Source organism: Tamandua tetradactyla, chromosome 8, assembly GCF_023851605.1.
Source record: "Tamandua tetradactyla isolate mTamTet1 chromosome 8, mTamTet1.pri, whole genome shotgun sequence".
Classification (NCBI taxonomy): domain Eukaryota; kingdom Metazoa; phylum Chordata; class Mammalia; order Pilosa; family Myrmecophagidae; genus Tamandua; species Tamandua tetradactyla.
Window position 1 is genome coordinate 79,738,624 of NC_135334.1, and position 21,238 is coordinate 79,759,861.

At 44.0% G+C, this 21,238-nt stretch overlaps 1 protein-coding gene across 1 annotated transcript; it reads right to left on the reverse strand.

Moving 5' to 3' along the window:
- Positions 1-1,510: 1,510 nt before the first annotated feature.
- On the reverse strand, positions 1,511-3,316 carry CAVIN3 (caveolae associated protein 3). The gene is made up of 2 exons (XM_077113791.1): positions 2,708-3,316; positions 1,511-2,144 (listed from the first exon to the last, which is right to left on the reverse strand). The coding sequence occupies exons 1-2, from the start codon at positions 3,089-3,091 to the stop codon at positions 1,743-1,745; spliced, it is 786 nt and encodes a 261-aa protein (XP_076969906.1). The 5' UTR covers positions 3,092-3,316; the 3' UTR covers positions 1,511-1,742.
- Positions 3,317-21,238: the final 17,922 nt, after the last annotated feature.

Consider the following 21,238-nt stretch of genomic DNA (forward strand, 5'->3'; position numbering starts at 1 on the left):
AGTAGCGTAGAACGGGGAGAATAACTGCAAGCAATCACAATTACTGTGGTTACCACCAGACACGTGTACGTGTGCTTTGGGAGCAAGGGAAGCGCCTAACCATGAAGCTGGGTGTCTTGCTAAGTTTTTGCAGGATGGTAAAGATGACAGTGAGAACAAAAGGTTCAGTGTGGCTCAGTAGTAGTGTGAGAGCACCTGGCAAGACATGAGGCTGCACAAATGGGTAGGGACAGATCATAAAGGGCCACAAAGAGCTTAGACTTTATTCTGAAAGCCGCAGGAGCCATCGCAGGGCCTGAGCCAGGGAAATGACATGATCAGATGGGCAGTTCAAAGACTGGCCAGGTGAAAGATAAGGCCTGAAACAGGGCAGGGACCATGGAATATTAAGAAAAGTGGACAGAATGCAGATGTCAAATCAATATAACTTTTCCATGTGGGAGAGGGTGTGAGAGAGGGAGGAACAAACAAGGACTCCCAGGTTTCTGTGTAATTACGGCGTCCTTCATTAGTAAAGGACACAGAAAGAAACTATTTGAACAATGCCTAATAGAACCTGCCACAAAAAAATCTTTGTTGAATTGAAACTGAACTTAGCTGAAGGGTAGAAAATAGATTGGTAGCAGAAGACAGATGTTGAAGTTACAGTATTTTTTCAACGGAAGCCAGAGACAGTGGTCTGGGGTCTGTGTGGCTGGGAGGAGAGGCCTGGGAGTGAACGTCAACTAAGGAGGACCCAAGAGTGAGAAAAGAGTTGGAAAAGAGTCCTGGAAAACCCAACTCTTAAGATGTGGTAGAGGAAGAGGCGAAGAGGAAAATCATTAGTTGACGCTTATTAAGATGTGCTGGGCTGCACAGGTTGCTTAAAAAAAAAAAAGAGATTGGCACCACATACCCAAGAATGGTTATTGTTTTTTTCAAAAAAACAAGTGCTGGCCAGGATGCAGCATTGTACATTGTTGTACATTGTACTTGTACGTTGTTGGTGGAATTGGCTTTATATCAGTGAATTTCTTGAACTTGATGACCATACTTAAATGGTTACATGAGTGAATATCTCTGTTCTTGGAAGATGTATATGGAAGTATTATGTATTCAAGGAGTATGATGAACACAACCTACTCTAGAATGTTTAGAAGATGATAGAGAGAAAGATAGATAGAGTGAGCAAATGTGGTCAAAAGTTAAAATTGGTGAATCTGGGAATGGGGAGGTATGCTGGGAGTTCTCTGTATAAGTTTTGCATTATTTTTGCAACTGTCCTGTAAGTTTGAGATTTCAACATTAAAAGTTGAGGGGAGAAAAATGGGGATTACATGTCCCTATTAGAAAGCAGTGTTTAAGGGAGCAAGTGGCCAGCAGGATAAGTCTCTATATCACAAGCCCTGGATTCCGTGGAATGTAGAAAAATCATGCAAACACCAGTGTGAAACTCAAGTCACATTCCCAATCTCTATTTGCCTTATTCCCTGTACCACCCTGTCTCCCATTCCTTCACACGGAATCTGAATTAAGTGAAATTATTTTTATTGATGGTGAGCATAAGCAGGATGTGTGAGTGTCCCCTCCTCTTTCAAAGGACACAGGGTACTAGGCTGAAGGGGCCGGCAAGGGAGGGCTTAAGCTGCGCGGTGTGGCCTCAGAATTCCTCCTTATTTGGGCGTGAGTGCTGCATTCTGAGAAGAGGATTTATTTCGGGACAAGGCAAAGGCACGGGGCAGGCAGGCAGGCAGCGCCAGCCATCAGGCTGCACTCTCTATTGGGTGCAGAGCCTCTTCGGCAGCTTCAGGTCTCCCGGGATCTTCCTCCGTGTCCTGGAGAGGCTCTGGCTCCTGCGTAGGCTCCTGCTTAAGCTCGGCTTGGGGCAGGTTGTCTGCGCTCCGCCCAGGCCCGAGGCGAGGCGGCTTGGCCGGTGTGGCTGCTGACGCCGCAGGGCCTTTCCTGCCTGAAAGGGCCCTTCGCAGGCTCTGCACCTTCTGCAACCCCGAGCGCCGCAGCCGCTGCGCCCGGGACTCCACGGGCTCCTCGTCTGAGCTCTCCCTAACTTCGGCCTCAGGCAGCTCTGGGCCCAGCTCGGACTGGTCCACCGGGCCCAAGGGCTCTGGAGCCTTCTGGAAGGCGCTGGCTGGGATTTCAGCTTCCTCCTGCATGTAATGGACAAGGGCACTGACCCCAGCTGCAAAGGCATCAGCCCCAGATCCCACACCAGCCTAAGCCTCACTCTTCAATAACACAAGGGGAACCCGCTCCCACCCTTTACTTCCACAGCCAAGTGGGAAAGATAAATCAGGAGTGGAAAGGTGAGCGGGGTGTGGGCGGTGAGAGAGGGCCACAGACAAAAGGCAGATGTATGGGAAGTAGTTAGGCATGGTTAGGCGCACGACAAGGCAGGATGCCGGCCACAACGGCAAAAGGTAATGAACTGTCGCGGGATTCACGTACACCGCCGTTATTTTTATTTTGGGCTCAGAGCAAAATCTGGACATGGCCTGGGCTAGCCTGATTGGCTAAGCTGGGCTCCGACTTGTAAGGGGAGTATGGGGCTGGGGTTGAGGGAAGTGAGTGGAGCTAGCAGCGTGTTCCTCTGCCCTGGAAGGCGGGTGGAGTCAGGAATGTGGGTGTGGCAGGCAGATGGAGAGGGCGCCCCGGATGGTGGCTCAGAGTCGGGTAAAGTCCCCCAGATTGGGGGATGCCTGGGGTCACTGACCTTGAAGAGCAGGACGTGGAGCTTCCCGCGCGCCACCAGCAACCCATGGTTGGCCTCCAGCCGCTGCACCTGGGCAGCGCGGCGCACAGCGCGCTCCTGGGCGGCGTCGGCGTGCGAGCCCACGCGCTCCGCTTTGGCTAGCAGCTGGGCCAGCGTGTTGCTGGTGGTGTCGTGGCTGCGGCTCAGCGCGCCCAGGCCGCTCTGGATGCGGCGCACCGAGCCCGCCAAGCCGCCTTGCCTCCGAGCCAGGCCGCCCTGCCGCTCCCGCAGCGCCTCCAGCATGGTGGCCAGCTTCTCCAGCAGGGTCACCACCGTCACGGCATGCACCGGGCCCCCGGCCGGCGCCCCCGATACAGGCCCGGGTTCCAGCGCGCTCTCCCCCATGATGTCGATCGTCTTTTACTTGCTTTCTGCGCCCGCTGGCTGCACTCTGGCCTGGAGCCGCCTTTCCCGGCCCCTCCCCAGCTCCAGCCGTGACTCAGGCAGGCGGAGTTGGCCTCTGCGCGCGGCGGGAGGGAAGGCCGGGGGCGGGATGTCCGCGGCGGGGTCCTTGGGCGATGCTCCCCCTCCGCTCCGCCCTGCCGGACGGCCTGCCTAGAAGCGGGCTTGCCCCGGACCCCGCCCCCCCACACCCTCTCCCTTTGCGTTTGTTTTCTCCTCCTTTGCCCCAGTTTCCCACTGTGGCTTTTGATGGAACGTACTCTCCCTACAGCAGAGGGAGAGCCACGAAAATTGTACTTCGTGCACCGAGTGGGCAGGGAAACTACTGTTAGCACGGCAAAGGCATAACCAGAGAGGCCTCCGCCTCCGCCTCCGCCCTTCCTAGGCCTCCCATACCCTTGAAGATTGTATTGGGACTGCCCTCCTGTAGGCTCTGGCGGAGGCTCCTCTGGGACATTCCGCCACGTATCTGAGACTGTCCAAGGCCCGAGGCTTTGCTTTGTGGCCAAGCTGAGCAATGTGGGCGAGCGGGCGGGGGCAGCCTCTCCTGTTTTCCTAATAATCCTTGCCAGGATTTTGCCACAGGCCTTCATTTCCTGCTTCTCTAGTTCTTACTGTTGGGTAGCAGTTTTCTTTCTTCTGGTTCTCTCCCCGCCCCCTCCACTTTTCTTTGGGCTTCTTGTATAAAGTGTCTCAGTCACCCAAACTAGGAACTCAGAGTAGACACTTCTTCCTTTGAAACTCAAGAGTGGCAGTAGGTGCTGTAAGTCTTTGTTTTGATGGAGGTTAGCTGTGCCATCTGTCTGATGGTTTTGATTTTTCCTGGAAATAAGGTAAGAATTCACTTTTGAAAGTGAAGATTTGAAATTGCTGCTGTAGAGAGGGAGAGAGCTGGCATGAAGGGGGCAGTTAGTGCTGAAGTCATGAATTTTTACTATCAGTTTGGAAAATCCCAGCCCTTGTCTTTAGCAATACTCAGCAAGTGGATTGTTGGCCCAAAGACCCAGACAATCCATTGAGTCTGATGATGTCTCTTCCCCTTCTCCTCACCCATCCTCTGAAGCCCATTCCATAACTGTGAAACAAACTTGTGTTAGTATCAAGGGGTAGTTACATTGAGCCTCAAAGTACCTGAGGTCAGAGTTTCACTGATGTATAGCCCATGATGAGCAACTATTGCCAGAAATCTGGTGAGCTAAGTTGATGCCTGACTTCAAACACAAAGTCTTGTTGCCTGTTCCGGCTGCTCAACCCAAGAGAAATTGGGAGCCTGATGAGAATTACTATCTCTTCCAGGGAATCTATATTATTCCAGAGACACCAATCGGGAATGTGCTGGTGGGTTTCCTGAGGTAACAGGAAATCCAATTCAAACTATTTTTAGAAACAGAAAACCCAATTCAAACATACATGGCAAAGGCCAATGGTAGAATGATTAAGTGAGGGTGGGTCACAGCTCCCCACCTGGTTCTCTGCAGTTCTCTCAACTGTGCCCTCCTATAAGCATCAGCTCCATTCTCGGTTAGGAGCAAGGTAACAACAACAGTTCAGGGACCCACATCTCTGCATAGATGGAGAGGAAAGAGGGGAATGTCATAGAATTTAGGTAATTTAAATTACCCAGGAGCCCCCAGAAAATTTCCACTTATTTTCCACTGGATTACATGGCCGATCCAGGACAAAATCCTACGCTTAGGTAAGTGTCGTACATTGAAGAAATTAAGCCTGCGTTTCTTAACTAATCACTGAGGAGAGCAAAAAAATGACCTTTTGACAAATTAGGGGCAGGGTGGGGTCACCTTCCCCAGGAGCAGATGGGTGGTAAGGGAGCAAAAGAGAATATTTGTATAACAATAAAAAAGTTAAATAAAAAAATAAAAGCTTCCACACAGAACAAACAAAAAGAATAAATTTCTTTTGTTGAAAACAAGAAATTGAACATAAAAATAGGACAAAATATGTGAAGAATAAAAATGTGAAATAAGGTTCGATTCCCAGTGCCTGCCTATGCAAAAAAAAAAAAAGTGAAATAAAAGTGATTATATGCTTAATGAGATAGATGCAATAAAATGTTAAGCATGAAATAATTATATATTACAGAGTATTCACACATAATAAAGCTTAATTATAAAGGAAAAAAAGGGAATATCTGTATAAAAATCTGAGTACTCCTAGCAATGAAGGAATGTGTGCTGGGCAGACATTCAAAAATATCTACTTCAGGAAACCTGAGAAAGAATCACCAGGCTTGGGGAATGGTGCTAAGGGAGTCCAGTGCATTTGGAAGCCAGAACTAACTTGATAGATATTTTTCAAAGATGTGCTAAATTCTCTGCATGTGTAGAACAAGGAAGACTTTGAAATTCAGCCATTGATGGTTCTCTTGGTCTCCCCAAAACTTCAAGTATAGATGCACAAGAACGAGCTGACATTAGAAAATGGAAGCCCATTAGTTAGGTAAAAATAGCATGGGGCAACCCAGAAAAATGAATGAAATGGGGAGGCTATTTATGGGAAAGCCATATCCTCAGGAAGCAGATACTGTAATAGTGATGGTGGTTGATCAATGAGCTTCTGCTTTTAATACCCAGGCCAAAGGGCCTGAGAGAGTGAGGCTCAGCCACACCCTTGATTTAGAGATGGAAGTCTTTAAACTAAATCAGGTTACACGGCCTTAGAGGGTATCATTCTGTGTCCTTGTCTTCTTTCTTCTCTTCTCATTCTTGTAGGCAACTGTAATAACAATATACAGTATTGTTTTTCCTTGGCTACTCCATGAGCGAGGTCACACTACTCCAAGTTTTGCCAGTCTGGGCTTTGTGAACTCAGGGCATTTCCTCACAGAGCTAACTGAAATGGAGGAACGTACGCTGAAAAGAAAAGGCCTGAAATTAAGAGGATTCGGGGCAAAAAAAATACCCTGTGAGCAAAATCAAAGTGGACAGAAGCAATAAGAAAGAGGAATACCAGACCTAAAAGAAAGCAAAAAAGGTCTGACCGTCATAAATTCCAGCACCATCAAAAGCCCATTCTTCAAAATAACAGAACTATCAGCCAATGATAATAGCCAACTTGCAACCCTTACTTTAAATGTGGACACAGCCAGTGATAACCAACTTACAATCACAAATTTGAATGTTTACTAAACAATCCCATTGTGCCAATAGCCCTAGTATCCCTAACTCCACCTGCCTTTGTTTAGCACAACAATATCCCTCACCTTTCCAGCTCAGGAAGACAGATGTGAGAAAAATACATCCTCCTGTCTTCCCAAGGCTAGCCTTTGCTAAATAAACTTCTTCTCTTCTCAAAATCCCGATGTCTACTGATTGGATTTGTGCGCACTGGGCGAGGACTCACTTTTGAACTGCAGCACTTTGAAAAGTTAATAGATGCTGAAGATTCCTAGTTGAATATTTTTAAAAATTAGATTAATAATTCCCCAAATATAATGGCTCTTGCAAAAATTAGTGGGAATACTTCATGGTTGAGCTAACAAGGCTTTAAAATACTAAAACTAAGATATTATTCACCCTACCTGTCAAAGGTTCCTTTTATACATCGGACCATCCCGTCCCCTCCAGAATGCAGCAGACTGAGGAAGGGTTGGCTTTATTGGAAGGAAGAAAAAGGAGGAGGAGGAGGAGGAGGGAGGGAAGTGGAGGAAGAGGAAGGAGAAGGAGAAAGGAGGAGAAGGTGAAAGATAAGGAAATGGAGAAGAAGAAAAAGGAGGAGGAGAAAGACCCATTACTCCTTTCATCAAGGTTGGGCTTCCTTGGAATGTATCTGCCTAAAGAACAGGGATGCTAAAGATCTGCTCAATGGTGGCCTCTGTTTCTACCTGGGCCAAGAACTGCTGGTGGCTTCTTTTACTTCAAATGAGGTGGGGGAAGGGGATAATCACTGAAGGAGACTGATCTGATTACAATACCTTGTTTTCTTTCTTCTTTCCTCAGTGGTTAGGTGCTGTGCTGGTTTGAAAGGATGTATGGACCCTAGAAAAGCCATGTTTTAATCGAAATCCCATTTCGTAAAGGCAGAAATCTCTTCAATGGAGATTTTTGAATCTGTAATTAGATCATCTCCCTGGAGATGTAACCCAATCAAGAGTGGTTTTTAAACTGGATTAGGGGAGCTGTGTCTCCACCCATGTGAGTGGGTCTTGATTGGTTTACTGGAGTCCTATAAAAGAGGAAACATTTTGGAGAATGAGAGATTCAGAGAGAGCAGGGCAGAACAAAATAGCCACAAGAAACAGAGTCCACCAGCCAGTGTCCTTTGGAAATGAAGAAGGAAAATGCCTCCCAGGGAGCTTCATGAAACAGGAAGCCAGGAGAAGAAGCTAGCAGATGACACAGTGTTCACCATGTGCCCTTCCAGATGAGAGAGGAACCCTGACCATGTTTACCATGTGCTTCTCCAGATGAGAGAGGAAATCTGACTGTGTTCAATTGGTCTTCTTGAACGAAGTTATCTTTCCCTGGGTGCCTTAGATTGGACATTTCTATAGACTTGTTTTATTTGGGACATTTTCTCGGCCTTAGAACTGTAAACTAGCAACTTATTAAATTCCCCTTTTTAAAAGCCATTCTGTTTCTGGTATATTGCATTCTGGCAGCTAGCAAACTAAAACAGGTGCCCTCCTCTATGTTGTTGCAAAGACATCCCAAAACAAAAGTGGCAGAGGAACTGCAGTTCTTAATCTTGGATCTGAGGAAATGGATGCATGCACTCAGGTCCAGGGACCAGTCACCAGGGGTCCAGCAGACAGGAATTATTTGGGCTAGTAGTTGTAAAGCCTGGGCCAGGTAAGGGAGCACATGTAATGTGTCCCACTGCAATAAAGAACGGCAGCTAATGGGAATGTTTGTGTTTGGGAGTCAGCATATGCTCCGCGTTGGAATTCCTGTATACTCTGTATCTTGAGACATCCGAAGGGCCATATACTTTAAATAAGTTGGGAGAAGCCTTAGTGACTGACCCTGGACGAGTTAAAAGTCATAGTCTGGTCAGCTCCACCCTCAGACCCTAAGGAAAGATGAGATGAGGTCTCCACAATTTCTGCCTCTCCCACCAGGACGATATTTGGGTGGGGGTGGAGAGTGCAAATCCAGAAGGAAAATTACAGCAGGAGTGTTGAGGATTTTGGACAAAGGCCATGCTTCCAGCACCTGAGAATTACACTGTTTTTGAAAGACAATTGCTGGCTTACTTCTGGATGCCAGTGGAGGGATTCACCAGAGGTTGCCAAGTTGTTTTGTGAATCAGAACACTTTGTCTCACAAAACAGCCCAAGAGTATTTGATTATTAAATGAGGAAAGAAAAAAGTCTATGAACAGATGAGAGATGGCTATATGAGTTCATTGTACAAGAAGCATCCCTAACCCTGAGCCTCACTTTCAGCTGCCCAGAAAAACTGGGTCATCCTTCCAGGGACTTAACTTTTAAATCAGAGGTAACAACATGTGGCACAGGCAGAACCACCTACTTAACAGGGAATGAGCCTCAGTGGACAGGCATTACCTTCCACCCTTTGTCATGGACATCCTGTGTACGGAAGAAGTAGGGCCATTCCTCACAATGACGAAGCTCTGTACCACTGGCAATTAAAATAGCTATAAGTTTGGGGCAGCAGGAAGTGAGATTCTGCACCGACTCCAGCAATTAAAATAGCAGAATGGATGGAAGATTCAGAGATGGAATATTATGACCAAGAAGTTTGGGGTGACCTTTATGGCAAATCTCAGGCATATTATTCACTCTCCACCACTATTTTGGTATCATATATAGATACCACAAGAAGGATTAGGGGCAGAAAGAATCATTTAACCATCAAGTAAATCAATCAGTACGCTGTGACCTGGAAGTCTGGGCCCAGGCACACTGAGCGCATCAGAGCATCAGGCACGCAGACGATGGCCGGAGCCCAGAATTGGTGGGGGGTGTTACTGCTGTTGAAGCTGTTTGTCAGGATATGGGAGTTGGGCTCCTTCTGCAAAAATGTCCTGGGAAGTTCCAAAAGGCAATAATCGTAGAAACAGTTACTGAAAAGACTCTTTTTCTGTAATCTAAGGAATTCAATGTGCTCTGACGAGAGAGACCTCACCTCGATTTGAGTTTGCATTCTTAATAAGACAAATCACTGGGAAGCCACCATAATATGCCTGCAACCCTCTATCTTGAGCTATTTGAGCATTCCCCAACTACCATCTTTGATCCAGAAACATTTTTTCATTTTATTTCCTTTTATTTCCAGAAACAAATTGTGCTACCCACATAATAAAGAATAAGGCAAATCACTGGGAAATGGTGTGCTCTACCTCTCATAGGCAGCCTTCTGGACTGAGAGAGAGAATGGAGCTCGGTTTCAGTTTGCTAAATGCTGCTGGAATGCAATGTGCCAGAAATGGAATGGCTTTTAGAAAAGGAACTTTATTAAGGTACAAGTTGACAGTTCTAAGGCTATAAACACATCCAGACTAAGACATCCAGAGAAAGATACCTTGACTCAAGAAAGGCCGGGGTCTGTCACATGGTGTGCTAGTTTACAAACTGCCAGAATGTGATGTACCTGAAATGGAACGACTTTTAAAAACAAGAATTTATTAAGTTGTAAGTCCACAGTTCTAACGCTGTGAAAATGCCCAAATTAAGGCATCCAGGAAAAGATACATTGGTTTAAGAAGGCCGATGATGGTCAGAGTTTCTCTCTCAGCTAGAAAGGCATATAACGACGTCTGCTAGCTTTCTCTCCTCACTTCATATGACTTCCCCAGGGGCATTTTCCTTCTACTGCAAAGGTTTCTGGCTCTGTGGGCTCTGTTGGTTCTGGTGGCTCTGTTGGTTCTGGTGGCTTTAAAGCTTTTTCCAAAATAGTTCCCTCTTAAAGGGCTCCAGTAAACAAACCTACCTTGAATTGGTGGAGACACATCTCCATGGAAACCATCTAATCAAAAGTTACCACCCACAATTGGGTGATTCATATCTCCATGGAAACAATAAAAAAGATTCCACCCAGAAATATTGAATGAGGATTAAAGGACATGGCTTTTCTGGAGTACACAATAGCTTCAAACTGGCACACATGGGAAGACATGTGGCTGGCGTCTGCTGGTCCTTGTTCCTGGTTCTGTGGCTTCCAGCTCCTGATGCCAGTGGTCTCCTCTCCAAGCATCTGTAGGCCTTCACGTAGCTCCTCAAAGCACAACTCTGGATTCTGACTTGCTTAGCATTTCATGGGAAGGCACAAGGTGATGCCTGCTGGGCTTTGCATCTCCAAGCGTCCATCCGTATTTAGGTGTCTGCTCTCTTGGTCAGCACTCCAAGCATCTCCAAATGTCTGTATCTCTGTTGGCTCTGAAGCAACTGTGTTTTCTCCAAAATGTCTTCCCTTTTAAAGGATTCCAATAAACTAATCAACACCCACCTTGAATAGGCAGTCACATCTTCTAATCAAAAGACCACACCCATAATTGAGTGGGTTAGTCTCCATAAAACAGTCTCATCAAACACTTCCACCCTGCAGTATTGAATCAGGATGAAAGGACACAGCTTTTCTGGGGTTCATAACAACACTTTCAACCCAGCACAGACACTAAGGAAAGACTTGACCAAGGCCCTGGACAACCATCTCAAATGGGTTGTGACTTACCTTACAGGACATTGTATGTATAAGCTGGAGTCCTGCAACTCCCTTCTCTCTTAAGACAAAAATTCCCCCATCCCCACCCGTGTATCTGGCACATAGGCACAGAGAAGGAGAAATCATTATATTCTACCCTAGTACCTATCGAAACTGGAAATAAATGGATATAAAGTTTTATATTACATTCATTGAATGGTGTTTTGTCATGACATTCTGTTTGAAAATAACTCCCATTTTTTGGTTTCTACCGAAGAAACAGTTGCTAATCAGTTCAACTAGAGAAGTGGGGAAGGTGAGTCATTCTAGGCAAAGACTAACATTGACTTTTCTAACCCATTCCACTTTGGGGCTTTTGTTATGTTTTAGCAATACTGCACAATACAAAAGTACCCTATTGTATATATCTTATCCTATTTAGATTCAGTGGATTTTATTTTTCTTTTATTGCAGGTAGGGGCAAGTCAGTAGATTTTTAGAAGCAGGAGAATAGAAAGCTGCTCAGAGCCAGACCGTATGTGCAATTATCCATTCACTAAGCCAGCCAGGGATGGCAGTTGAGAGGCTCTGTAAAGGGTAAAAATGCTTTAATAGGTCTTCAAGTTAACCCATTTAATGGGGATAATACCTGAGGTTAATACCCCAGCATTTTGGTATCAAGGCTCCGTCCAGTTAAGTGTGGGTGTATCACAGGAATCTGCAGAGTTCCCACGAAGGTAATATACTATGCAAAATCAATCTACCGTCTGCTGTTCGCCATCCCTGTTGGAGGGATCAGCAACTTAGTCATGCCACCTCATTATTATGGGAGGTTGAATGTGGATGTATTAAGACAGAGGCAGGGCATACATTGAAGATGCCATTCCTGTTGCCGAATTGCATCCAAGCCACACATTGGGCTAGATAATCAGCAAGCCCCAGATGCCCCACAAGAGCACAGAGGACTGCTTCTGGGTGGACCGTGAGAAAAGGACCAAAGCAGAGGAAAAGACCCTGGTCCTGGAGTTGTGTCCCCAGCATAAGTAGACACGAAGGTTGATTTCTTTGGGAAGGTAACTTAGGTGCCTCGGGCTACAGGTTACAGGCCTGTAACCATCCTACATACCTATTTGGCTCCATCTAGAATGGGAGAAGGAATAGAGACAGAAAAATGTAAGGTCTGGATGCTACTGTATATACGAAGGTTGTAAAATTGAAATGGGGCGGGGGACTGCTTTTTGCAGTCCTTAGGAACTGATGTATCCTCAGGAAATCAGTTAACAGTGCCACCTAGTGGAACCGGGTGGACTTATCAAGAAGGATAAAGGAATCCCTGCAAGATTAGGAGGATGATTGGAATCCAAGGGAACCACTGGGCATGGGCTATGGCTAGACCATTGGGGAAGGCCTGGAGCGGCCCTTGGTCTCCGCAGGTTAGGGATGCAGGTTAGGGATGTGACTCATGGGTAGCGTTACTACTGTCTGGTGCCATAACCACAAATACCACGAGAAGGACCAAATGTGGTTCCAATTCAGTGCTGCCCAGTAGAAATATATATGTCATGTGTGCAATTTAAATTTATCTAGTTGCCACATTAATAAAAAGAAATAAGCAAAATTAATTTCAATGGCATTTTCACTCAATACTCAATATACTCAGCATATTATTTCAACATGTAGTCATAAAAAATCATTGTTTTTTTTTTTTTTTTTACATTCCCTACTATATATGAAGTCTTTGAAATCTGGTGTGTATTTTACATTTACAAAACATCTCAATTTAGATGCTAAGTTTTTATCAGAAATACTGTTTTTAGATTTCATAAAAATCACTGTTAAAAAAAGTGTATTCATATATCTAATTATTTGACTATACTTAAAATTTTTCAATACTGAATCAGGTATCAGTTTTTAAATTTAAACTAATTAAAATTAAATAAAGTAGCAAGAGAAAGAAGAAAAGCAAGAACCAATGTCTGCAGGGGCCTAGGCCTGGGATTCCCTTACCTGATTGATATCTGTTTTTCTCAAATTTTGCTAAAAATTGAATCCTGTGTAGACAGTAGAATGACCATAAAAAGTGGGAGCTTTGTCCCATGGTTCATTAAATTTCTTTCTCCCATCAATTGAAGCCACTACTGCCTTAGACAACGAGCACTGACAGCAGTCTCCAGTCTGCAGTTCAAGGCCTGCATCCAGGAGCTTTGGGTCAGGCCTGGAAAACAGGGGAGGACACAAAAGGAAAGTGAACCCACAGCCATACTCCCTCCAGCATCCAGCCAAGCATATCCCACCACCCCTTCTGAGCCTCCAGATCCCCTCATCCCACGCCCTTCTCTGGATCTTCCTACTTGCTGTTTCCATCCTTCCTTCATTATGAATATGTAAATACGTAAGCAAATAAATAAAATCTTAGTGTAATATTCTAGTTATTCTATCTATAACCCAGATATTAGCTGGATCCGCCTGAGAGATCAGCTTGGACCCCACCAATTCACAGCTCTCTCAGGAATTTTTGCTAATTCTCAGGTTCTATTATTAAAAAATTGGACGGGGCCATTGTAGTAGTTAGGAGCTATGGACCCCAAAAACCATTTTCTTAACCTTAGTCCAGTCCTGTGGGTGTGAACCCTTGTAAACAGGACCTTTGATGAGGTTTCTTCAGTTAAGGTGTGGCCCAGCTGAATCAGGATGGGTCTTACTTTCTGAAGGCCATGTAGGGCCTTTTAGGGTCAAAGAGAGAGAAAGCCACAGGGAGCAGCCAGAAACAGGAAGACAACAGAACTGAGGAGCCAGGAGAGGCCACCATGTGCATTGCCCTGTGACAGAAAAGCCAAGGATAAAGAATGGCCAGCAATCAGCCCCAGAACTATGCAGCCTTCTGAATGAAAGCACTGTCTTGATGACGCCTTGATTTTGAATGTCTCCTAGCCTCAACAGCATGAGCCAATAAATTCCCATTGTTTACACCAACCCATTGCATGGCATTTCCTTTGGCAGTCAGAAGACTAAAACAGGTATAACATGCACGTAGACAAAGTGTGTCTAGCACAGAGACAATATGCATGTATCTTAAGCTTATGATTTGATGACTTTTTCACAAATTCACCTGAATACACCTGTGAAGCTTACACTCGGATCAAGACACAGGTTACTCCCAGTGTTCTAGAAGCCACCCCTGGGCTCCCTCGTCTACTGTCTTCTTCCTGCTCGCCTCCGCCAGGAGGGAAGCTGCCCTGCTGACCTCTAGCAGCATTGATTTTTTTTCCAGACACAGTTTTAAGCCTTTCATGTTTATTAACTCAATTAACCCTCATAACCCTTTGAGATACACACAGTTACCCTCCATTCTCACAGTGAGGAAACTGGGGCACATAGAGGTGCTGGCAAATAGCCGAGCCAGGACCCCACCCAGGCATCTGCTTCAGAGGCACACTCCTCAGACACATCAACTGCTAACCCATGACAGAAGACTGGGGAAGCAGTCAGAATCCAGTAAGGTTAGATTTATTGAAGAAAAACCACTAAGTGCCACATAATTCTTAGTATATAATATGTATATGCTTTTCGGTTTGTTTCTTCTCACTCACTAGGCAGAACCCAGTGAGGGAGATGTGAATTTCAGAGATTGGGAGGGACATGCCCAGCGGGTAAATGTGGTAGGTCAGGGCTTGAGCCCGGTCCAAATTAAATGTCATTGCCATTTCTGAGGCCAAGGGGGGGTTAAAGGAATTACAGTCTCCCCCCTTCAGCAGAGTGCTTTGCAGGAGGTTGGTAGTGAACATGTATTAAGTCCTGCCTCTGGTTGGAATTAGATGCTACTCAATTCCTCAGTCTGTTTAAGGGAGCCTGGGACCTTGGCTGCACCATTGCAGGTGACAGGAGACTTGCCAGTGACTAGGGCTGCCAAAATGAGCATATAGCATTACTGGACATTCAGTTAAATAGGAGTTTCAGATAAACAATAGATGCTTTTTTAGTATGCGTATGTCCCGTGAAATATTTGGGACATACTTGACTGAAAAAAGAAAAAAACTTTGTTTCTCTGAAATTCACATTTAATTGGGTATATCTGTTCACTCAGTCTGTGACCTGGGCAGATTCGATACTTTGTTTCTCTGAAATTCACATTTAATTGGGTATCCTGTGTTCTATCTGTTCACTCAGTCTGTGACCTGGGCAGATTCGATACGAGAGCAAGCAGAAAATTAAGTAGATGAGCAGGGCAGAGATGCTGTGGGAATTTGGGGGTGCAGTGGGGGCTGACTTGCAGGTATTTTGTCTGTCCTGAGGCAACCGACCTTGGCACACAGGGACAGAATGGCACCCCTCCAGCAGGATGCCAGGGGGCTGGTTGGCATTCTTTGAGAAGCAGCTGAAGATAATCCCCCAGACATCCCCATACAGTCAGGGTGCTCCAGTAGCTTTTTACTGAGATGCCTGTCTTCAGTCTTTGCAGTACTTTTCTGAAACTCGCATCACTGAGGCTAAGGGGAGAGTGCCATGCATGAGCTCCCTACTCGCTCATCCACGGCCCCCCGACCAGCCTGCAGCTATTATAGAGCCATGTAAACAAACACAATCCAGTTGCCCTGTGCAAGTAGTGAGACCTGAGACCCATTCTCCTTAGTTCACCTAAGAATTTCTCTAATCCTACACTGTCCATGTGATAGCAACTAGCTGCACGTGGAGATATAAATTTAAATTTTAATTAATTAAATTAGAAATTTAGTCTTCATTCACACTACGCACATCCCACATGTGGCTAGCGGTAACATATTGGACCACATAGCTCTAGAAAATACCACCCCATGGCGTGACTATGCCGTTCCAAATGCCAGAGTTACCCATAACAATCCCCCGGTTCTCCCCATTTAGCCTAAAAGCCACTTTTTGACACAAAGTGATCAATGTGAATGAACTAACAGAGCAGTTAGTGGAGAAGCTATTCCTCCCTCAGCATTTGGGACCATTTTAAATTGGCAGGAAAGGCCACAGAAGGGTTGCTCTGAAATGGTCCCTTGTTCCATGACCCTCCCTTAGAGGGAGTAGTAGATCAGCACTCTTGAAAATTATGCATTCCAATGTGTATTATCTTGATCATGGGAACGTTATTGGTTATTGGTGTTACCCACTTGGGGAAAGTATTACAAAAATCATTTCTGCTGAAGTAGCAAAATTCTTTTCTGTCTACATGGTGAAAATGATCAGAATTTCACCATGAGACTGCCTTGCTCTGGAAAGGGGGTATGAGGGCCATGAGAAAGAAAGAAAAATGTGGAATTTTAATTTTTGGAGCATTCAGTTTTAAGATATTTCAGTTCTTAGTTTTTCTAACAAGTGTCCAACACAGAATAACCCTGATATATAGTGGATTCTAGTCAGACATCACTTCTTTGCAAGAAGTAGAAGTCCACTTAAGCTAGCTAAACCTCACCAAAGAGCTTTTCCCAGAATGAAATTTCACCACTCCACATCATATCCACATTCTTTTGAGGCTTGCAAACCTACTTCCCAGAATCCATTTCTCTTCTAGACAGGAATCAGCAGGTTGCAATAAACAGAAACTCACTTGGTTAACTTAAATGAAGATGGCTTATTGCAGGCATAAAAGAATTGGCGAGTACCCGAACACCCAAAGCAGACTGTTGAAAAAGAATTTATTGAGTCTGAAGTTCTTCCTGAATTAAAAAAGGGAGGAGCCATTAAGGGATAATATAGCATATTTGTTATTTGGATAGCCTCTCAGGCAGAGCAGGAAAGAAAACAGACCTCTTTTCTGCACAATAACGGGGCCCACTAACTCTGGGGAAAAGCAAGACACCCTTCTAATTGAGGAAATATATCCTTTCTCAATATGGGTTTAGATTGTACTCTAAAAATTAATGTCTGTTCCTGAGAGCAGTTCATGAACCAATAAAACAATTCTATTGATAAAATTAACTTGATGATTCCTATTCATGCATGTAGGAATATTACAAAGGAAATCCTACCATAAGATTTAGATCTATCATTAACTACGGACTTGGAGCCTCTCCTTCCTCTTTCACCCCCATCCATACAATTATGCAAGACTTGGTGGCACTAAGTGTAATTTTCACCTGCCTGGGGTCCTAGTGGCCCTACCTCTGATTGGCACAGTCAGACTTAGGACATTGGAATAGGGTGAGAGGGGTGAATTTGGAAAGAGATATATAAGGAGTGAGATCCCTTCTTATGAATAGTGTGGGTTTTTCACAAGGGAAGCAAGGAATTTCAAGTAGAGCAAATTTGAATAGGGGGCCCATGAAGGAGGAGAACACGTAAATGTAAAGGCCAAGGACCTTGTGAAAGACCTAGGTCTGTAGATACCATCCCTTTTAGAAGGAAAGAGGGAGTCTAAGTTAGGAGTGTTCTGTTTTTCCCTCTTGTTCATTGAATCTCCTTTCTCAAACTGCCTTAACTCTTTAGTGATGAAATCTGCTGTGGTAGTTAGATTCAGTTGTCAACTTGGCCAGGTGAAGGTGCCTAGTTCTGTTGCTGTGGCCATGAACCAATGGTACATGAACCTCATCTGTTGCTAATTACATCTGCAATCAGCTAGGAGGCGTGCCTGCTGCAACGAGTGACATTTGACTTAATTGGCTGGTGCTTAAATGAGAGAGCTCAAAGTAGCACAGCTAAGCAGCTCGGCATTCCTCATCTCAGCACTTGCAGCTCAGCCCAGGCCTTTGGAGATGCAGAAAGAAGTCACCCCGGGGGAAAGCTGTTGGAACCCACAAGCCTGGAGAGAAGACCAGCAGAGACCATCCTGTGCCTTTCACATAAAAAAGAACCTCAGTGGAAAGTTAGCTGCCTTTCCTCTGCAGAACTAACAAAATAAATCCCCTTTTATTAAAAGCCAATCCGTCTCTGGTGTGTTGCATTCCAGCAGCTAGCAAACTAGAACATCTGCATATAACCATTTAGTAATTGTTGGTAAGCTTGGAAAGACTAGAGGGAGAGACTTCTAAGAGAAAGGAAGATTTGCTACAATTATTCTTATCCTTTGATTCACTGGAAGAAATGTCAGCTTCTTAAGTGGATGGGATTGTGGAGCTCCTGGTGGTGACCCAAGTTGGGAGCATGGGTTTGATGGTTAGGTTCTGGTGTCAACTTGGCCAAATGATTATGGCCAGTTGTCTGGTCCGGCAAGCACTGGCCTGACCGTTGCTGCAAGAATAAATACACCAGCATTTCGGTTTATCAGCCAGCCACAAAATATCCTTGCAGCAACAGTCAGACCAGTGCTTGTCTGGCCAGACAACTGGGCATAATCTTTTGGCCAAGTTGACACCTGAACCTAATCATTACAGTCCACCCCTTGTCAATTTGGCGGCTATGCATATCACCTTGAAACACAATTTCCAAACAGAACACAATAACAGACATATGGTTTGCCGTACAATATTCAGCTGTCCTGCATACAACTGGAAGCACACCACATCTCTCCAGAATAAATGCATTTATATTGACTAGTACATTTCCTTATATAACTTATATGGATGGGCTCATTGAACACCTTAAGTACATGGAACCTTGCATAGAGCATGAGATTTTGCAGATTTGTACAGTGTGATGCCCCATAAATCCCAGAGTGATTTGAACAGTGAATAAAGAAGTATTTGCAAACTCCCCTTGGGGGAATGGCAAGTAAGGGGGAAAATTCAACTTCTTCATGTGGAGAATTCCTGATAGTCTCACAAGAAGTGGGGGCAACCAAAGCAATACACTGAGCCCTCAATCTTGGGGTTTGTTCATATGAAACTTATCTCCACAAAGGATGGGCTAAGCCTACTTAAATTAGGCCTAAGAGTTACCCCCAGATAATCTCTTTTGTTGCTCAGATATGGCCTCTCTCTGTCACCTAACACAACAAGCAGACTCACTGCCCTCCCCCTGTCTACATGGGACATAACTCCCACGTGGGTAAACCTTCCTGGAGATGTGGGACAGAAATCCTAGAATGAGCTGGGACTCAGCATCAAGGGATTGAGAAAACATTCTCAACCAAAAGGGGGAAGAGAGAAATGAGACAAAATAAAGTGTCAAAATAAAACAGAGTCGAGAGGTTATCCTGGAGCTTATTCTTATGCATTACGTAGATATCATCCTTTTAGTCTAAAGTATATAACTTATATGGAGAGGCTGGAGGGAAGTGCCTGAAAATGTAGAGCTGTGTTCCAGTAACCATGTTTCTTGACAATGATTGTATAATTTAGCTTTCGCAATGTGACTATGTAATTGTGAAAAACTTGTGTCTGATGCTTCTTTTATCTACAGCATGGACAGATGAATAAAACATATGGATTAAAAATAAATAAACAATAGGGGGAACAAATGTTAAAATAAATTGAGTAGATTGAAATACTAGTGATCAATGAAAGGGAGTGGTAAGAGATATGGAAAAAAATAGGGGAACAAAGGCTAAAATATACTGGGTAGAAGAAATACTAGCAGTCAATGAGAGGAAGGGGTAAGGGGTATGGCATGTGAGTTTTTTTCTTTTTTCTTTTTATTTCTTTTTTCTGAAATGCAAATGTTCTAAGAAATGATCATGGTGATGAATATACACTATGTGATGATGTTGTAAATCATTGATTATATACCAAGAATGGAATGCTCATATCTCAAGAATGTTTGTGTTTGTATGTTGTTATGTTTAAAAATTTTAAAGTTTAAAAAAAATACATTTAAATGGCCATAATGATTTGAAAAGAAAATACAAAAGTCCAATTTCTAAAAAACAATATAAGTATATATATGATTATTTAGCTAGAAAGCCCAACATAATTGCCTGAAAATGATTAGCATAAATCAATCAATAAGAGTTCAGTCACCTGGATATATATCAAATAAATGTAGTAGACTTTGTTCTTCTACAGGTTATGAATGTTTCTGTATTGTTTCTTTTTTGTTTATTTCTAGTCTCTCATGTAGTACCTGTCACATACAATGTGCTCAATAAATATTTTGAAGGCACAAATGAGTGAATGAAAAGGTATTAACTTGCTTATTTACCAGCAATAATATTTTAAAATGCAACACATTTTTGACTTAAACAAAGATTGAATTTAAGATGGAAAACAATGACTACTCAAGGAAATTGTGAAAAAGAAGAAAAATGAAAGTGTATGCATCCAACAAATGGAATCTGTAGTAATTAACATTCAGAATAACAGTGCTCTAATTGACAAATATATCAATGGACTTACTGAAATTTAGTAGTTGCCATGGCAGCATTTGAACGACTAACTGTGATGGTTAGGTTCTGGTGTCAACTTGGCCATATGATGATGTCCAGTTGTCTGCTCAGGCAAGCACTGATCTGACTGTTTCTGCAGGATTTCATGGCTGGTTGATAAACTGGAAGCCTGGTATATTAAATCACCAGTCATTTCATTACATCTGTGGCTGATTACATCTGTGATCAACTAAGGTGTATCTCCCACAATGAGATAATCCAATCCATTGAAGGTTTTTAAGAAAGAAGTGAGCTCTTTCACTGTTTCTTCAGCTAGCAAGCCTCTCCTGTGGAGTTCATCAGAACTGTCAGCTTCACAGACTGCCCTACAGATTTTGGAGTCTTCCATTCCCATGGTTGCATAAGACACCTTTATAAATCTCATATTTACAGATCTCTCCTGTTGGTTCTGTTTCTCTAGAGATCCCTAACTAACACAAAGGGAAAATGCCCATGATGATAGAATAGCATCGCTGAACTGTTTACCTCTTCCTATAAGTCAGAGGAAGCTGCTCATTGAGAGGCAAAGGAAGAGAGGCTGAGCATTAAATGTGACCTAGATATGATCTGGGAAAATTAGTTCTAAACTCCAGCTTTGAGTTCAAAGTTCCACACACTCTGACACAATATGCCACACACATTGTGTGTTCCACTTTTGAAGATGTCATTCCAGTCAGCTCTGTAAGCTAGGCTTTTTGTCCTTTTAGTTTATTTAGGCCTTAGTCACTATTTCTGAGATGATAATAACTCAGACATCCCTTTCTCAGTTACCCTCTTTTAGAGCTACTAGATTTGAGTGCACCTCCTTTTCCCATTTTTATTAATCTGCTTTGGTCTTTTCAACACGTGCTGAGAGGTAGCTCTTGAACCCGAGAACAAACCCTAAGGATTCAAGGTTTGTCCCTCCATGATCCCCTTTGTTGGATGAAGTCATTCCAAAACAATTTTGAACAGTCTGCTCACACTGATGAATAATACAATTGCTAAATAATTGATCTGCAGCCCCTACGTCCAAGGCTCAGATACAGAAAGACTCTCATTTCTCCACAACTGAATCCTTGCTTCAGCTGCGCCTGTTTTCTAGGGTCACTGCCGCCCACCAGCATCTCCATGACCCTCAGATGGCCCACATGCATCGCTAAGGAGAAACAGCAGCATATTACACCCAAGACACTTACTTTTGCTCTGGCTGTGCCTTCGCTGAGA